This window comes from Hemicordylus capensis, chromosome 1 (genome assembly GCF_027244095.1).
Source record: "Hemicordylus capensis ecotype Gifberg chromosome 1, rHemCap1.1.pri, whole genome shotgun sequence".
NCBI classification, from domain to species: domain Eukaryota; kingdom Metazoa; phylum Chordata; class Lepidosauria; order Squamata; family Cordylidae; genus Hemicordylus; species Hemicordylus capensis.
The window spans coordinates 268,547,846-268,563,895 of NC_069657.1; the positions used below are offsets into that span (position 1 = coordinate 268,547,846).

Below are 16,050 nucleotides of genomic sequence, written 5' to 3' on the forward strand. Positions count from 1 at the left end.
CTTTGTCTCTAGAGGCACTCTGAAGCAGCAGGACTGCTTTTGTTTCATAGAGTCTCCAAAGCTCAGTTTAGAGGCAAAACTATGCCCCTCTTTGGCTCAGGTATGTGGAAGGGTTTCATGGTGGGCAAGCTTGGCTGCCCTTGTACCCATTCACCTATAACCTGCTTCTTTAAAGAGTTCAGACTGGTTTACTCAATATTTTTCTTACTAATCTTGTACAAAGAGAAAGCATACTGATAAATAATTTTTATATATTTCATGAAGAGGTGGCATTAGGGACACCATTGGGGGCTAATATTTTGTTTTGCTCTCAGCTCAGAACAAAATAGGAAAGAGCTGACTAATCCCAGAGTGAATGAGCCCATAGCATGACACTGACATTGCCCTTGAACAGTTGGGTGGAGCATTTTCAGTAGTGAAGAACGGCTTGTATGTGCAGAGGCTAAAATACTTCAGTCTTTTCAGTTGAGTGGCAAAGGGTGGCTGAAGTAATGGAGTAATGTTTACTTAATTACATTAAAGCCCACTGATGGAAGCTGTTATCATATGCAGTTTTCTCTCAGATTTTTAAAATAGTAACCATATGTTGTAAAATTTATAGGGTTATTTTACTAATCATATCTACACTAATGCCATTGGAGTGATCTTTCTAACACACAATGTATTGGGGTTTCACTTCCCCACTTCTCCTGAAGCTAGAGGTTACAGGAGATGGGATCTTGGCTAGATTTTGCTACAATATAATTTTCCTTTGAGGATATTGAATGAATGAGATCTTTTTCTGTCTGGGGGTGTACATGTGTACCTTTAACACCTGTGCACACTGCAATAGTTTTAATATTGTAGGTTATCTTTTGGGGTCTTTGTGCAGTCGGATATATAGGGCATGTGCAGACCCAGTAGTGGATCCCTCCTTCTAGAGTGTCTGAAGCCTGAGTAACAATTCCTTGCCATTCAGGTTGTTTGCAGGGTTGATATGTGGAAGATATAAGTTCCATTCAACCATTAGGTATGGGGAGTGCCTGTATGGGTAGGAGTTGAACTGTGTCCCCTCCATGTTTTTGTATTGGATGTCATTCCTGTTGGCTTAGAAGCCAATAGGTGTAGCCTGGTCTGCACAATTGGAGAGTAGAGATGATGTGGCTTGGGCCTAGATGTGTAGGTCCCTATGTAAATATATTATCCGAGTGCAAACATCAGGCAGGGGTGAGGCAGGTAGAATTTTGCTTTTCTCACCACTCCATGTAGGCCCCATAAAAAATAATACCTACTTTGGACTCTTTTCTTCAGCTTGGTAATTTTGTCTATTGGTGGCAATGCTTGACAGAACACGTGTTTGTACTGGAAATAGCCATGCAAAAAGGCTTTTCTGCATGGTATTTGAGGTCTTGGGAAAGGATACCAAATATGTTTTTCCTTCTGTGTATTTTAAAAATGATAATCAATTTTACATGTTTAAAATTACTTATATATACAGAGAAAGATGGCTTTGATAGAAGCAGATATTTTAAATGCCACTTAACAATTAGATGCCACTTAATTATTTGATGGTACTTCACAATTGGAGCTGAATGAACAAAACATTGTACCAACACTAGTTTTACCATTTGTGGTTTAAAATGTCTTGATTTAAATGTCTGAAAATATGTATAAACATAATGCTGAATATATGTTAAAGTTAGCATTAATCTGTCACTTTCTTTGATTATAGGTCTCAGATTATCTTGAAGTTATTAAAGAGCCGATGGACCTGTCTACAGTAATAAGTAAAATTGATAAACACAACTATTTAACTGTAAAGGATTTTCTAATAGACATAGATCTCATCTGTAGCAATGCATTGGAATATAACCCTGACAAAGATCCTGGGGGTAAGGAAACCGTTTATCTCTTTTGTTTAGACATGAATGCATATTTAGCTGTATATCCAATTGCAGGTCAAATGTATGTTGGTTAACAGTTAACTTTCCTGAAGTCTATGCTTTAATATTAGTAACATACCACTCACTGGCTAATCCAAACTGTGGCCAGGATTTGAAGAACCACATAACTTGCGGGCTTGCTTTTTCAAACAGCAGTTGTAGTTCTCGGTAAAATGCTTTTGAAATTGTGACTTTCAAAAACAGTTTGTGATATTGTATGGAGACCAGTTCAAAGAAGAAAAGTTAAACATTCTTCAAGGTGTGTCTAAGTCCATTGTCATGCCTGGAATAGCTCTTTGGATTCCAATCTATGTTTACTTGAAACAAAAGCCCTATTCACATGTTACCTTCAATGCACATACAGGTGAAACTCGGAAAATTAGAATATCGTGCAAAAGTCCATTAATTTCAGTAATGCAAATTAAAAGGTGAAACTGATATATGAGACAGACGCATTACATGCAAAGCGAGATAAGTCAAGCCTTAATTTGTTATAATTGTGATGATCATGGCGTACAGCTCATGAAAACCCCAAATCCACAATCCCAGAAAATTAGAATATTACATGGAACCAAGAAGACAAGGATTGTAGAATAGAACAATATCAGACCTCTGAAAAGTATACAGTGTACTGTGCTTGATTGGCCAGCAAACTCGCCTGACCTGACCCCATAGAGAATCTATGGGGCATTGCCAAGAGAAGGATGAGAGACATGAGACCAAACAATGCAGAAGAGCTGAAGGCTGCTAATGAAGCATCCTGGTCTTCCATAATACCTCATCAGTGCCACAGGCTGATAGCATCCATGCCATGATGCATTGAGGCAGTAATTGCTGCAAAAGGGGCCCAAACCAAGTACTGAATACATATGCATGCTTATACTTTTCAGAGGTCCGATATTGTTCTATTCTACAATCCTTGTCTTCTTGGTTCCATGTAATATTCTAATTTTCTGGGATTGTGGATTTGGGGTTTTCATGAGCTGTACGCCATGATCATCACAATTATAACAAATTAAGGCTGCTTGACTTATCTCGCTTTGCATGTAATGCGTCTGTCTCATATATCAGTTTCACCTTTTAATTTGCATTACTGAAATTAATGGACTTTTGCACGATATTCTAATTTTCCGAGTTTCACCTGTACAATCTTTCTATAATGTATGCATGTATAGATGTGTACGCACATACAGTTATTCACACATGATTAAAACATGTACAGTAGGTCACTTATTATCTGTTTTCTCCATTTGAGGGGGCAATATTCAGGTTCATTTTTAAAATGAGCACATGTACAGTCATTCATACACAGACACATGTGTATGCATGTTTTATGTAATGTTTGAATATGGTAAAGTTTCACTGATCTCATTGGGAAGTCTGAATTTTTATTTAAATTTGAATTGTAGCATTACATGATATGGTAAAATGGACAGTGAACACCAAGCTTTACTTGGCGAGGAAACTACCAGACAGGTTAAAATCCGAAGTTGCTAGCTCTCAACGAGCAGAATTATCTCTGTAGGGATCCATGGTCCCTCACAACTGGGTCTTCTGTGCCTGCACAGGAGGACCTTGGAAGAATTCTTAGTGCTGTTTAGGCGCTCCGGCCCTTTAAGGCATAGTGATATCGGAGCCTTCAAGTGAGCCTATAGAACTGTCTGTGGAGCACCGCCCTCTTCAGTTGCTTATCTGCTACTCGTGTTGCCTTGGGAAGGATCTTGCTACCACAAGACCAGCTCTCCTCTCCTCCGCTCAACTCCATCCTAGGCGAAGACCCCATCTCTGTCATTGGCTCAACCTGGAGCCTTGTACTCGCCTCATCCTTCATCTTCAAGGACTGGGACCTTCAACCTCTTCTGCATCTATGTCAGTGGGCTCTGGCTCTACATCCTGATCTTTGGCACCGCTTCACTTGCTGCCAGCCCCATGGATGATGGAACCTTTGCATTCGGCACTGGAGCATTAATCATCTTCTAGAGTTCCTACCTGAACACCATTGATGCCCACAGACTCTTCGATGCCATTGGCGTCAATTGCCACTACAACTGTTTTTTTAAACTTTCACTTGTTCATTCAGTGCTACCACCCAGGCCAGGGGAGAGCACAACATCAGCCCCCATAGAGACCAGCTCTGGCCTGTGAGGACTGTTGGGGCAGCCCCTTCCCCCAGCTTCCCAGGAGTGTGGAAAGGCCAGTGTGCCCTGGGAGGAAGGCATGAAAGCAGGCATCCAGGCCAGGGAACTCTTGTCCCCAGCTCCTGAAAAGACCAACAGCCTGAGACAATGTTTTATTAACCTTATGTAATTTCCTTGTTTTAATATTGTAAACCGCTTTGGGTGCCTTTGTCAAGGCAGAAAGGCAGTATAAAAATGTAGTAAATAAATAATAAATAAATATCAACCTCCTTGACTATAATAGTTCTCCAGGGGCCTTTGTCTCACTAGTCTCAGTACAAGAGAAAGCCTTTGTTCCCATTCCCTCTATAATTCACCTGTCTTATCTAATGATTTTCAAGAATAAAGGCTCTGGAAAAATATGCATCTCAGGGGGATATACCAGACCCCTTGAATGTGCAACCAGCTGACCCCTTCAAGAAGCCAGCTATACCACCTGCACCTTCATGGCCTGCCACACGGTTGTCTAGAGCCCCACCACCTACTCCAGTACTGCTGGTACTGCCTGTTTCTGAGCCTCTTAAGCATCTTCATACGCCTGCCCTCTGTGTGCCCAGCGCCCTTGTCTGTGCCTGCATCACCAAGTCCCTCCTTCACAACTGGTCCCAAGGGACCCTATACCAGAGGACCATGATTTGGGTGGGGAGTCCTCGTACCCCTTTGATTTGGACTCGGACATTATGGATGTGCTGCTGAACACTTCTCTTGATGATACTGTGGGGAATCAACTGTCAAACTCCCCTTCTGAAGAAACTAAATCTTATCGGGTGCAAATCCAAGAAATGGTGAAAGCTTTGGTCTGGAGGTTTCTCCTCCTGAGGATATTGTTACAGATCCTGCATACCGTTACCTGGCTACCACGTCTGTAGCACATCCCACCATGCTACCAGTGCTTCCGCCCCTGGTGGCTGCTTCTAAGGCTGCTTGGTTGACACCAGTGACTTCTACTCTCCCATGTAAAAAAGACAGAGAACCTATACCAGGTCTCGGAGGCTTCCTGCGCCCCCCCCCCCCCAACATCCAGCACCGAATTCTTTAGTAGTAGACTGTGCACTACAAACTAAGTCTGCTTGGAAACATTGGGCCCCTGTAGATGAGGAAGGAAGGCTGTAAACTGGACTGCATGGTGTGGAACTTTTACTCCTCAGAATGTCTTTCTCTCAAGTGGCCAAATTCTTGGCCTGCATGGCCAAATACCAACAATCGCTATGGGATGGTTTGAAAGATGAGGCTACTGCCTTGCCTGAGCCTTTTAAGGACAAGTTCTTGTCTCCTCTGTCTATGTTGGGAGACCTTACTAGGCAACAGTTAAGCATGGCCAAACACCTGAGAGGCAGAATTGAAGATGTTAGCTGGATCCATCATACTTCATCGCCATGCCTGGCTCCATTCTACACCTCTGGAGCCAGGTATGAAAGAAAAAATTGAGAATCTCCTGTTCAACAGTGAGGAATTCTTCTCAAAGGACACTGATGCTGACCACGCAGTGTGTCCTGGTCTGCTCCTGGTGGCCCAGGCAACCCTGGTTCCCGGCTCTCCTTAGGCTATGCAAGGCTCTTACTTTTGCCTTCCAACTTGACAGGACCTCATCACGAGGGACGGGGGGTGGGCTAATCCTACAACATGCCCTTCGGACCCTCTCGCTGACAGTGTGGAGGCTGAACTTTTAGATGAGATCCTAATAAATGAGAGAAAGGCATTGAGTCAGGACTATATGTGCAAATGGAAGCGTTTCATGTCCTGCATCCACTAAGGGCTTTGACCCGTCCCAGGCTTCGATCCGCTCCTCTACTTCGCCTCTCTCAAGGGTATTGTGGCCTGTCAGGTTTTTGCAGCCTCAGTTCAACTCAAAAACTATCAATTTATCTAACCCTTCGTGGATCACAATCAGTTTGGAGGTTGTCACAAGTTCTTCAGGACAGTTATACATATATCTGCCAAGCCACATTACTGTTAAATTTTAGAAGATACATTAAAACATATTTGTCCTGCTGGGCATTTGCGTGATTAATATTTGCCATCTGATTGCTTGTATAGATTTTACCAATGCTAATTATATATTTTTAACTGTGGGTTGATTTAAACAATCACTTATTTTTACATTTCCCTTTTTCTTGAGCACATGTGGTAGAATGATTTTGTACATTTTAAATAATGTCATTAAAATTATAATTATGCTAATTTTGTAGATAAAATAATTAGGCACAGAGCCTGTACTTTGAAGGACACCGCACATGCCATTATTGCTGCTGAGCTGGATCCAGAGTTCAATAAAATGTGTGAAGAAATCAAAGAAGCAAGAAAGAAAAGAGGTATTCTTAATTCCTTTAAAATCATAGTTCTGCTATAAAAAGTAAAAATATATATGAATATTTTGTTATTCATGTTTAGACTTACCAACCAGTTGCTGTGTGGGAAAAGTTGTTGAATTGCAAGGCTTGAGTTATTTAGACTGGAGAATTGATCCTTTCAGTCCAATATGCAGGTTTGTTATTGCTAGGCACATTATTTTAAAACTTTACCGTTTGCCCAATGTACATTTCAGGGTTGTTGGTGTCTGCAAGAGAGACATGGGCACACACAATTTAGAGTTCTTAAACCATCTGACTTTCAGTTTCTCTTCTTATGAAGGAGTGGGTGAACACGTACAGGCAAAGGCTTTGGGTGCTTTAAATAAAGCTTCAGCTTTATTCCTCTTGTTAGAGGAGTAAATAAATGAATACTTTTTCACACACTAGGCATTGCCATATGCTGGTTTTAGAATACACTAGTCGGCTTTTTACTCACATATTAAAATTATGTGAGACTTCAGGAGACAAGCATCAATCTCTGAGAACAATGCTTAGCAAATACAAGAAAGGACCTCTTCTAGTGAAAAGCATAGACAATGTTACATATCCTTTGCTGGCCAAGTCACCTTTCCATTTTTAACTTGAGCATTCTTCCACTGTCTAGCTGAAAAACTAGTTTTATAGGTATCTGTACAGCTTCACATTGTTCCACAAATATACCTTTGATTATTGCCACAGCCTAAGCAGTGCTTTTTAATTTATTCACAAACTTCAGCAAAAAGTGTAGTAGTCTCTTTTTAGCAAGCAAGTATTTTTGGCTAAAGCTGAACTTTGACAATCCATAACCATGCACCTTGTGTGCTTGAAGCATTTCCCAACTGTTCCCCTAGCAAGATTAGAAATGTCTGGCTTCAGGACAGTCTTAGTTTTTTTCCTGGTAACAGGAAAAGGTTATAGATCTCTAATTTCAAATAGAATATGGAAATATGGCAAAATGCTACTAGTCCAGATCTACGATCAATAGTTGGTTCGTGTAGAAATAATTACTTGGAAGAGATTGGCATTTAGAAGCATTCCAGGATTTATCTCTGATTCATGCATTGGTAGTGAATTTTGTGCTGGGTTTAAATTATAGTCTTCATAACCCCTGCTAACTTGGCAAAGAGGCACCTTTTAACGTGGTGATTCTCTTTATTTAGCAGGGGGAGAGTAACTGGTCCTATCCAGCCCCAGCATTGCTAGTGTCTATCTTATTTTTCTTTTTAGATTATGAGCCCTTTGGGGACAGGGATCCATCTTTGTTTGTTTGTTATTTCTCTGTGTAAACCACCCTGAGCCATTTTTGGAAGGGCAGTATAGAAATAAAATAAATAAAATAATAATAATAAATAAAATAACATGAATAGATGATAGATCACATTTAGCATAGTATAGAAAATGCAGAGTTGGTCTTAGATTTGGGATCAAATCCCTGCTCAGCCATAAATTCACCTCTGTGACCTCAGGCATGTTTCTTCATTTCATTTCTAGTTGTCTGTCCATGAAATTAGAGTGATAACGATCTTCCTCATACAAGGAAAATAATAAGAAAAACATTGTAAAATGTATGCTATATAAATACAATAGATTTTTAACTAAAAGTAATACATACTCTTTGCAGTATTTTTCTGTAGTAGCATTACCCATGTTACTGTTGTGAAACAATCCATTAGAAAGGCCTGTTTACAAGTAAACTTGCTGTAGCATTAAACAGTAGCATACAATATCTCTACGGAAAAACATAGAAAATTGGACAGTTCTGGACATCATTAATTGCAAAAAAGCATGATATACAAAATGTAGCATTATTCATTGGCTTAAAAGTGCAGTCTTAGCCCCTTTATTTAGAGGTATGTCCCACTGAGTTTCATGGGGCTTATTCCCAAGTGTGTGGGGGCGGGGGCAGAATTGCAATTCAGGAGACTAAGCAGGAAGAGTCTGGTTCAACTCTCACCTATGCAATGAACTCCTTAGGCAAGTCATTCCCTTCCAGCTTTGTTTTCTCATTTGCAATATGGGGATAATACTGACCAACCTTACTGGGTTATTGTAAGAGCCAGCATGGTATAGTGGTTAGACTGCTGGACTAGGACCGGGGAGACCTGAATTGAAATCCCCACTCAGCCATGAGACTTGCTGGGTGACTCTGGGCCAGTCACTTCTCTCTCAGCCTAACCTACTTCACAGGGTTGTCGTGAAAGAGAAACTCACAACTTCTTCAACTTTATGAAGTACACTGCTCTGGGCTCCTTGGAGGAGGAGCAGGATATAAAATGTAAATAATAATAATGCATGTAAATAATAAGGATTGCAAGAAAATAATACACGAGGAGCATTCTAAAGCCCTATATAAATGCTTTGTAATGTTTTCTGTGAAATAAGAGAATATATTTTGAGTTGTCAGGTTTTATGTTCAAAGCTTGTGTTTCTGATATGCCCACTTGCTGGGAAAAGTAAATATCCTTGACGTAAATTTTTGTTTTGCAATGTCCAACTAAATGTGTTTCATTACTGTGTGGTTTTAAAGTAATATTATATTCCAGGTCTCTTTCAAAACTTGATCAGTTTATACTGCTAGGATTATTTAAATAGGAATGCTTATCTTCTGAACGCAGGCTTATCAGTAACAGCAGAGCAAATAAATCCTCATGGTTCCACTGTTCAGAAAACAGAAGCTAGAGTTGAAGAGGCATTCCATAACAAGCAAAAAAATGCAATGGCAGTTTGGCACAATGCTGCAAATAAATGTGCATGTGAGTATTTCTGACCACTTTTATCCAGACAATAAATGCAACAGTGATCAAGATGATATATCTGATGCATACCTTTAAATTAAATGGAGCAATCTTAATACCTGTTTTGGTTCGCTTTTAGAAAGTGTCTTCTGTGTAAAAGTCAGTCAAATGGTTCTTGCATTCAAGGGGCATCCATTTCCCAACTATATGAAGTTGCTGAGCAAAGAGACAACTTCTTAAAATGACGATTCTCTCATATTTAGCAGGCGGAGAGCAAGTGGCCCTATCCAGCCTCAGCACAGCATCCCTCCAGTAGCTGTTGCTGGTATCTGCCTTATGCTTCTTTTTAGATTGTGAACCCTTTGGGGACAGGGGACCATTATGTATAATTTATTTTTCTGTGTAAACCACTTTACGAACTTTGGTTGAAGAATGGTATATAAATATTTGTAGTAGTAATGCTAGAAGAATTTTGAACACAGACAGTTTTGCATTGAAAAAGTTTATACGTTAAAATAAATGTGAAATATCCTTTTTATTCGGGGAACCCTCTGGCATGCTCCACCAATTCCTTTACGATTCCTTTACTAACATTTTGTAGTGTTACTTGTGTCGTTTTAATTAGCAACCAATAGAAAATATTAGAAAAGGGATTTAAAACTTTCTAGTTCTGGGTTTTACTTATTCCGTATCCAGCAAATGAGGTTCAGGATCAGAGGAGTTTAGACAGGAAAATGGGGCTGTGCACATTGCATTGATTAGTAGCATAAAGGTTCGAAGTGAGAGAAGCATAGCCTGCCATCTCTGCCCCATCCCACCCCACTGTTTCATGTTCACAATCTAAAATGAGTGGCCAGATCAGATTCAGTGGCTGAACTGGGATTAAATTTTCTTCCTGGGTGTATCAGAAATTGCTTCCTCCTGGTTTAGGCTAAAGCTAGTTTTTCATATTATTGATGGTGGTATATTGATGACTCTTGGTGCATCATAGTGATAGTGCCATTTAATAATAAAATCAGCACAGTAAAAAGACAGTAGAGCAACTTGACTGTGTCTCTGGAAGCTACTCATAGAATCCCATTGCTGTCATCCTGGTTGCCTATTCACTACCGAGTTCAATTTAAGGTCCTGGTTTTGACCTTCAAAGCCTTGCAGGGCTTGGCACCTGTCTACCTACAGACCCGCCTCTCCCACCCAGTTACATCCTGTCCGGTCAGATCTGCTCAGATGGCCCTTTTGTCAGTCCCCGATTTCTGAGAGGTTCGGGGTGCTAGGACCTGTGAAAGGGCCTTCTCGGTTGCTGCCCCACTTCTCTAGAATTCCCTTCCCCTGCAGATTCGTTTAGCTCCTTCCTTGTTGATTTTTAAATCTCTATTGAAGACTTTTCTTTTTCACCAGGCTTTTACCCTGTAGTTTACCTATTTGGTTTTTTCCCCTTTTTCTTTTTTCTTAGTTACTTTAGTTTTATTTAGAATTTTAATGCTGTCTTGTTTTGCATGTTTTATGTAATTTTAATGCTGTCTTGTTTTGCATGTTTTTGTACACCGCCCAGAGTCTTTGGAGTGGGCGGTATATCAAATGTTTCTAACAAATAAATCCTGAAAGCTGACTGTGAGAAGCCAAAAGCATTTGAATGCTGCTGGCCACCTCCATTCTCTTCTGTACCACAGGAAGCTAGAGTGTCATGCCAACCGAGTCCCAATAGACCTGATACCATGGATTCATTTGTTGCCCAAAGGTGCACAGCTATTTACAGTAATGTGTGCCAGGGATGAGAAGGGCTGTGTATAGGGCCATGATATGATAGATGTCTGATCTAGTCTGCAAAAGGTTGCCATTTCTTACACCAAAGGGTGTACTGTACCTGTGTTCGAGGTGATGTTGGCCAAAGCTAGGAGGGCTGGACCACAATTATTTCTGGGGAATGGATCCAGATAGTACCCCAAGCTTCCTTGCCCCACCTTGTTACAGTGTTGTTTTCTACCAGAACCTAACTAGATATTAAAGTTATCTGCTTAACTCTACCATAAAACTATGCAACAGCCCATTGCAGTGTTACTTAAGCATTTTACCATGGACTCAACTTTGCTGATAGTACACCGTTACTACATACATCCCTAGGGGTATATGAGACACAGGCAGGGGTATAGAACAAGAGGGAAAGGGGAAAGCAAAGAGGATGAAGAGAAGAGGGCCTCTTTGCCTTTGCTCCTCAGCCTTTCCTACTGCCTAGAACTTATCTCTTTTTCTCTCCCTCTCTTGTTGCTTGATTTTTTGTTTTGTTTTCAGGCCTGCTTTTTAGCACAAACTGCTGGTCACCCTGCTGGATGATCTTTGCCAGGAGAAGGATGGGGAAGTGAGATCCTGCTGTTTCTCCTGAACCTCTCAGTGGCTTTCAATACTGTCCTCCTTGGGTAGTCTTGTTGGTGTTGGGGGTGTTGACTTGCAGTGATTCCACCTCTCTGGAGGGCCCATTGCAGAAGGTGGGGCTGGAACGCTCTTGCTTGGCTTCGTTGTGTTGATGCTCTGGAGTTCCACAGGGCTCAGACATGTTTCTCATGGGTTTTTTAACATTTATGTGAACCGGAGACTTTGAGTGTGATGTTTTTCTCCTTTACATCTCGTTCCAATGAGAGAGTAGAAGACAAAAGGAAGTACTTTTACACACAACATATAATCAACTATGGAATTCTCTGCCGCAAGATGTGATGACAGCCAGCAGCCTGAATGGCTTTAAGAAGGGCTTAGATAAATTCATGGAGGACAAGTCTATCAATGGCTACTAATCTGAGGACTATAGGCCACCTCCAGTCTAAGAGGCAAGATTCCTCTAAATACCATTTTATTTTATTCTATTTTTTATTTTATTTTTACATTTATATCCCGCTCTTCCTCCAAAGAGCCCAGAGTGGTGTACTACATACTTAGGTTTCTTCTCACAACAACCCTGTGAAGAAGTAGGTTAGGCTGAGAGAGAAGTGACTGGCCCAGAGTCACCCAGCTAGTATCATGGCTGAAGGGGGATTTGAACTCGGGTCTCCCCAGTCCTAGTCCAGCACTCGAACCACTACACCACGATGGCTCAGTTGCAGGGGAGTAACAGTAGGAAAGAGGGCATGTCCTCACCTCTTGCCTGTAGGCTTCCCAGGCATCTGGTGGGCCACTGTGTGAAACAGGATGCTGGACTAGATAGGCTTTGGGCCTGACCCAGCAGGGCTTTTCTTATCTAAGTTCTAAATTTGTGTCTGGAAACATAGCCACTATACTGTTAATTGGGACCAGTTGATCATAGGAGCATAGGAAGCTGCCCTATACTGAGTCAGAGCATTGGTTTATCTAGCTCATTATTGCCTTCACAGATTGGCAGTGGCTTCTCCAAGGTTGCAGGCAGGAAATTCTCTCTCAGCCCTCTCGGGAGAAGCCAGGGAGGAAACTTAGAACCTTCTGCTCTTCCCAGAGTGGCTCCATCCCCTGAGGGGAATAACTTACAGTGCTCATACTTCTAGTCTCCCATTCATGTGCAACCAGGGCAAACGCTGCTTAGCTAATGGGACATGTCATGCTTGCTAGCACAAGACCAGCTCTCCTCTCCTAGACCAGCTCTCCTCTCATATATCATCAGTGCTTAAAAGCTTCACTAGCTCTCAGCCCATTTCTTTGTACAGTTCCAAGTCCTGGTCATTATCTTGAAAGTTCTACATACCTAAAGGTTTGCCTAATACAAAGTGAGCCTGCTTCCACTGAGGTCAGCCTTGGAAGTGCTGGTGGTGGTGGTAGTATCTGTGGAGAGGGCTTTCTCAGTAGGCCCTATTTGTGGGAATACGCTGCTCAGGGAGACTTCCCTGGCACAGACTGTGTTGTCTTTTCAGCACCAGGCAAAGACCTTTTTATTTTCCCAGGCAGTTTAACCTTTCATGAGATTGTTTTACTGTGTGAAGCCCTTGACTGTTTTATTGTTGGTTTACTGTTTAATATGTATTTATTTCTGATATAAAGCCACACTAGTACTGATTGGCAGATAATCAGTTTCTCAAATTAACTGTGTGTTGCCAGTTGTCCTGCAAATGTTGACTGGTGGGAAGTGAGTCAGGATCCTTGAGGATGGGTCATACTGACATACTTGTCATTAGGCTTGGGTTGGATGATACAAATGTGGGTGTATCACATAGCCGATGTAACACTGATTATGTGCAAGGAATAAAGCTTGTTGAAAATGTACTTTTTGTGGTACGGTCAGGGAAGCTAGGCTGTTCCTTGTTCTTGCCAGTAGATGGTGGCATCAGCACATTGTTTTGCATCTTTGAATTTGTTAGCAGCTATGTTCAGTTGCTGTCTGTGGGAAAGATTTGTTGTTTAACTATTACTTGAACATAAGCACTGTATTAAATTGGTGAAGCATAATGGCCAAATATTGTTCTGCTTATGTTAAGACTGTAGAGTGGCATTGCAAATAAGCCTCCCTTAGGGAGGCTGGCTTTTCTTTACAAAGAGGGAATGGCCAGAACACATGCACAATGTTAAAAACTCACAAAATATTATTAGGAAAAAGATACCCCATAAATGGCCTCTAGTACCCCTTGCTTAAGTGGACAAAGAGGCACCTTTTAAAGTGATGGCTCTCTCACATTTCCCAGGGAGAAAGCAATTGTCCCGATTCAGCACCAGCTCAGCATCCCTCTAGTAGCTATTGCTGGTCTACCTTTGTGTTTCTTTTTAGATTGTGAGCCCTTTGGGGATAGGAAACCACCATTCTTTAATATATGTTTTTGTAAACCTCTTTGAAAATGTCTTTGAAAAGCAACATAAAAATAATGTACTGAGATGTTGCAGTTATTTGGCCTGTTTAAATACCATATATAGTCTGATGAGAGGGCAAAGTATTGCAATTCTGCTGTCTAAGCACTAGAAAGCCTTGTTGGTCCATTCCCTGGCATTGCCAGTGCACCTTGGAACTTCTCTTCACAGCTGTCCAGGCTAGAAGCTGCTTCTTCTTTTGTTAATGAAAACTTACATTCTTAGGGATAGAATTATTAGACAGCCCTTATGTACATTAACAGCAATCAGTGGAGTACATGAACTCTTCTCTTTCGTCCCAATCCTAAGAGTGGGATTGTGCAGCTGCACAAAGAGGCTTTAGACTCTGGGAATCTCCCTGCACTCTGGAAGGGCTTGGTCAGAGTGGAAACAGGTCGCTGAGGGCTTATATCACAGCCCCTAGAAGTAGAAGCCCGGGTTCTTCAGCCCCAGGGTCCAGAATGGTATTTTGAAGACCGTGCTGTCTCCGGACTCTCCCATTTAACAAACAAACAAAACACTAGACTGTATATATCGGAAAGATTTGGTTATTCAGTACCTATCCAGGTCTGAGGTCTGGACAAAAGCCAGATTACTCTTCCCCTGCCACCCCAAGCAAATTCTTTGATAAAGGCAACATGTGACTGTACAGTGTGGACAGGGCATGGTAGAGAGCTAAAATCTTGCTTGCCTGTTCTGCTAGATTTCCTTGTGGCACACCGTAACAAATTTAAGATTAAACTATCTGTTAAAAGTTCACACTTTTGTAGATTTAGACGGGCATGGGAGTGTGACGCTTTGTAACCTATTTAGAAATGGGGCGCTGTACATGATCATCCTGTTTGCATATGGATGCAGTATTGGGATGAAATCTCTGAGGGAAATATAGAAAGGATGTGTAAGTATCTGTTTCTCTTTGTTTTGCAAAGGCCTCAATTCCTTTAGTGCAGAATTAAGGGTACCCTGTGAGTCATTTGTGTCAGGAACAGATTAATTTTATTTAACTTGGGGTGGGGTTTTTTTGGCAGTTACTTTCTCCTTGGCCCACTCCTCTGTATTGAGTGGATTTGTTTTGTCAGATAATATTGATAGGAAGTCTGTTTAATTTGAAAGTGACCACTACTGTACTCTTATTTATCCAGTGGAATACCAGCATGATAGGCACTCTGCATATGAGAAAAAAGCCTTAATGTGGCAAAATAACACTAAATGCCCATCCGCAGGGGGGCCAGCCTGGCTCTATTGCTGCTTGTCTTCCATCAGCAAAAAAACCCCCCAAAACGTGGCTTTTTCAGAAGACCTTTGGTAATAGTGCTAATTCATTATTAGGTTCAGGCAGTCACTGCTGTGGTTTCCATCCTTTGGTGTGATTTTTCCCCCCATGGGTTCTCTGCAGCCACACACATGAGTCATTGCACCTACATCATCCAGGAATCTCTGGTTAGTTTACAAGTCTACAGGAGTTGTGGCAACAGCTAAGTATTTGTGAGGGACCACCACTCCTAATTCAGTTTGTCTTTTGCTGATGCAGCTAAAGGAAAGTTAAAAGTGTTTCACCTTGTTCTCCTCTGTTTGTTGAGCTATTTAACTCTTTGAACTTTCAGAGAATTATTTTCTTTGATATATGTTTCAAACTGAGTCAGCTAGGGGTGTGTAGAACCGGTTCAAATCAAAACCAGTTTAATTCGAAATCACCCAGTTCAAGATCAAATGGGGCCAGCCCGAGTTTGAACCAAACCAAGCTGCGTTCCCCCCCACTCCTGGCCAAATGTTCAAAAAGTCACCAAACCAGGCTGGCCCTGCAAAAGCGGGTTTGAACTGAACCAATCCCGGTTCGGATTGAACCCGTGGTACCCGGTTCAGGCGGCTATGCTTGTAAAGGGGAATCCAGTGAGGATTCTTCTTTACAAGTAAAGGTGATTCCTAACTCTAAAGGGTTTGAAAGGGAGCGGGGGATAGGTGAGAGGGCACCTCGCGTCTGGTGGTGTGGCTCCGCCGGTACCCCCCCCCAGCTGCATGGGCTGTTGGTGTCCCGGTTCCGCCTCCATGCGTGCATGGAGGCTGGAACTGGGCCACTGCTGGGGTGCGGGGA

General features: G+C 41.7%; 1 protein-coding gene across 3 annotated transcripts in view; it reads left to right on the forward strand.

Annotated features, from left to right (window-relative positions):
* Positions 1 to 16,050, forward strand: part of ATAD2B (ATPase family AAA domain containing 2B) — a 143,602-nt gene that overhangs the window by 119,518 nt on the left and 8,034 nt on the right. For all 3 annotated transcript variants that reach the window (XM_053285133.1, XM_053285134.1, XM_053285135.1), the window contains exons 22-24: positions 1,712 to 1,871; positions 6,289 to 6,411; positions 9,045 to 9,182. In XM_053285133.1, coding sequence (XP_053141108.1) covers positions 1,712 to 1,871; positions 6,289 to 6,411; positions 9,045 to 9,182 — 421 coding nt within the window. The remainder of the gene's footprint in view (positions 1 to 1,711; positions 1,872 to 6,288; positions 6,412 to 9,044; positions 9,183 to 16,050) is intronic.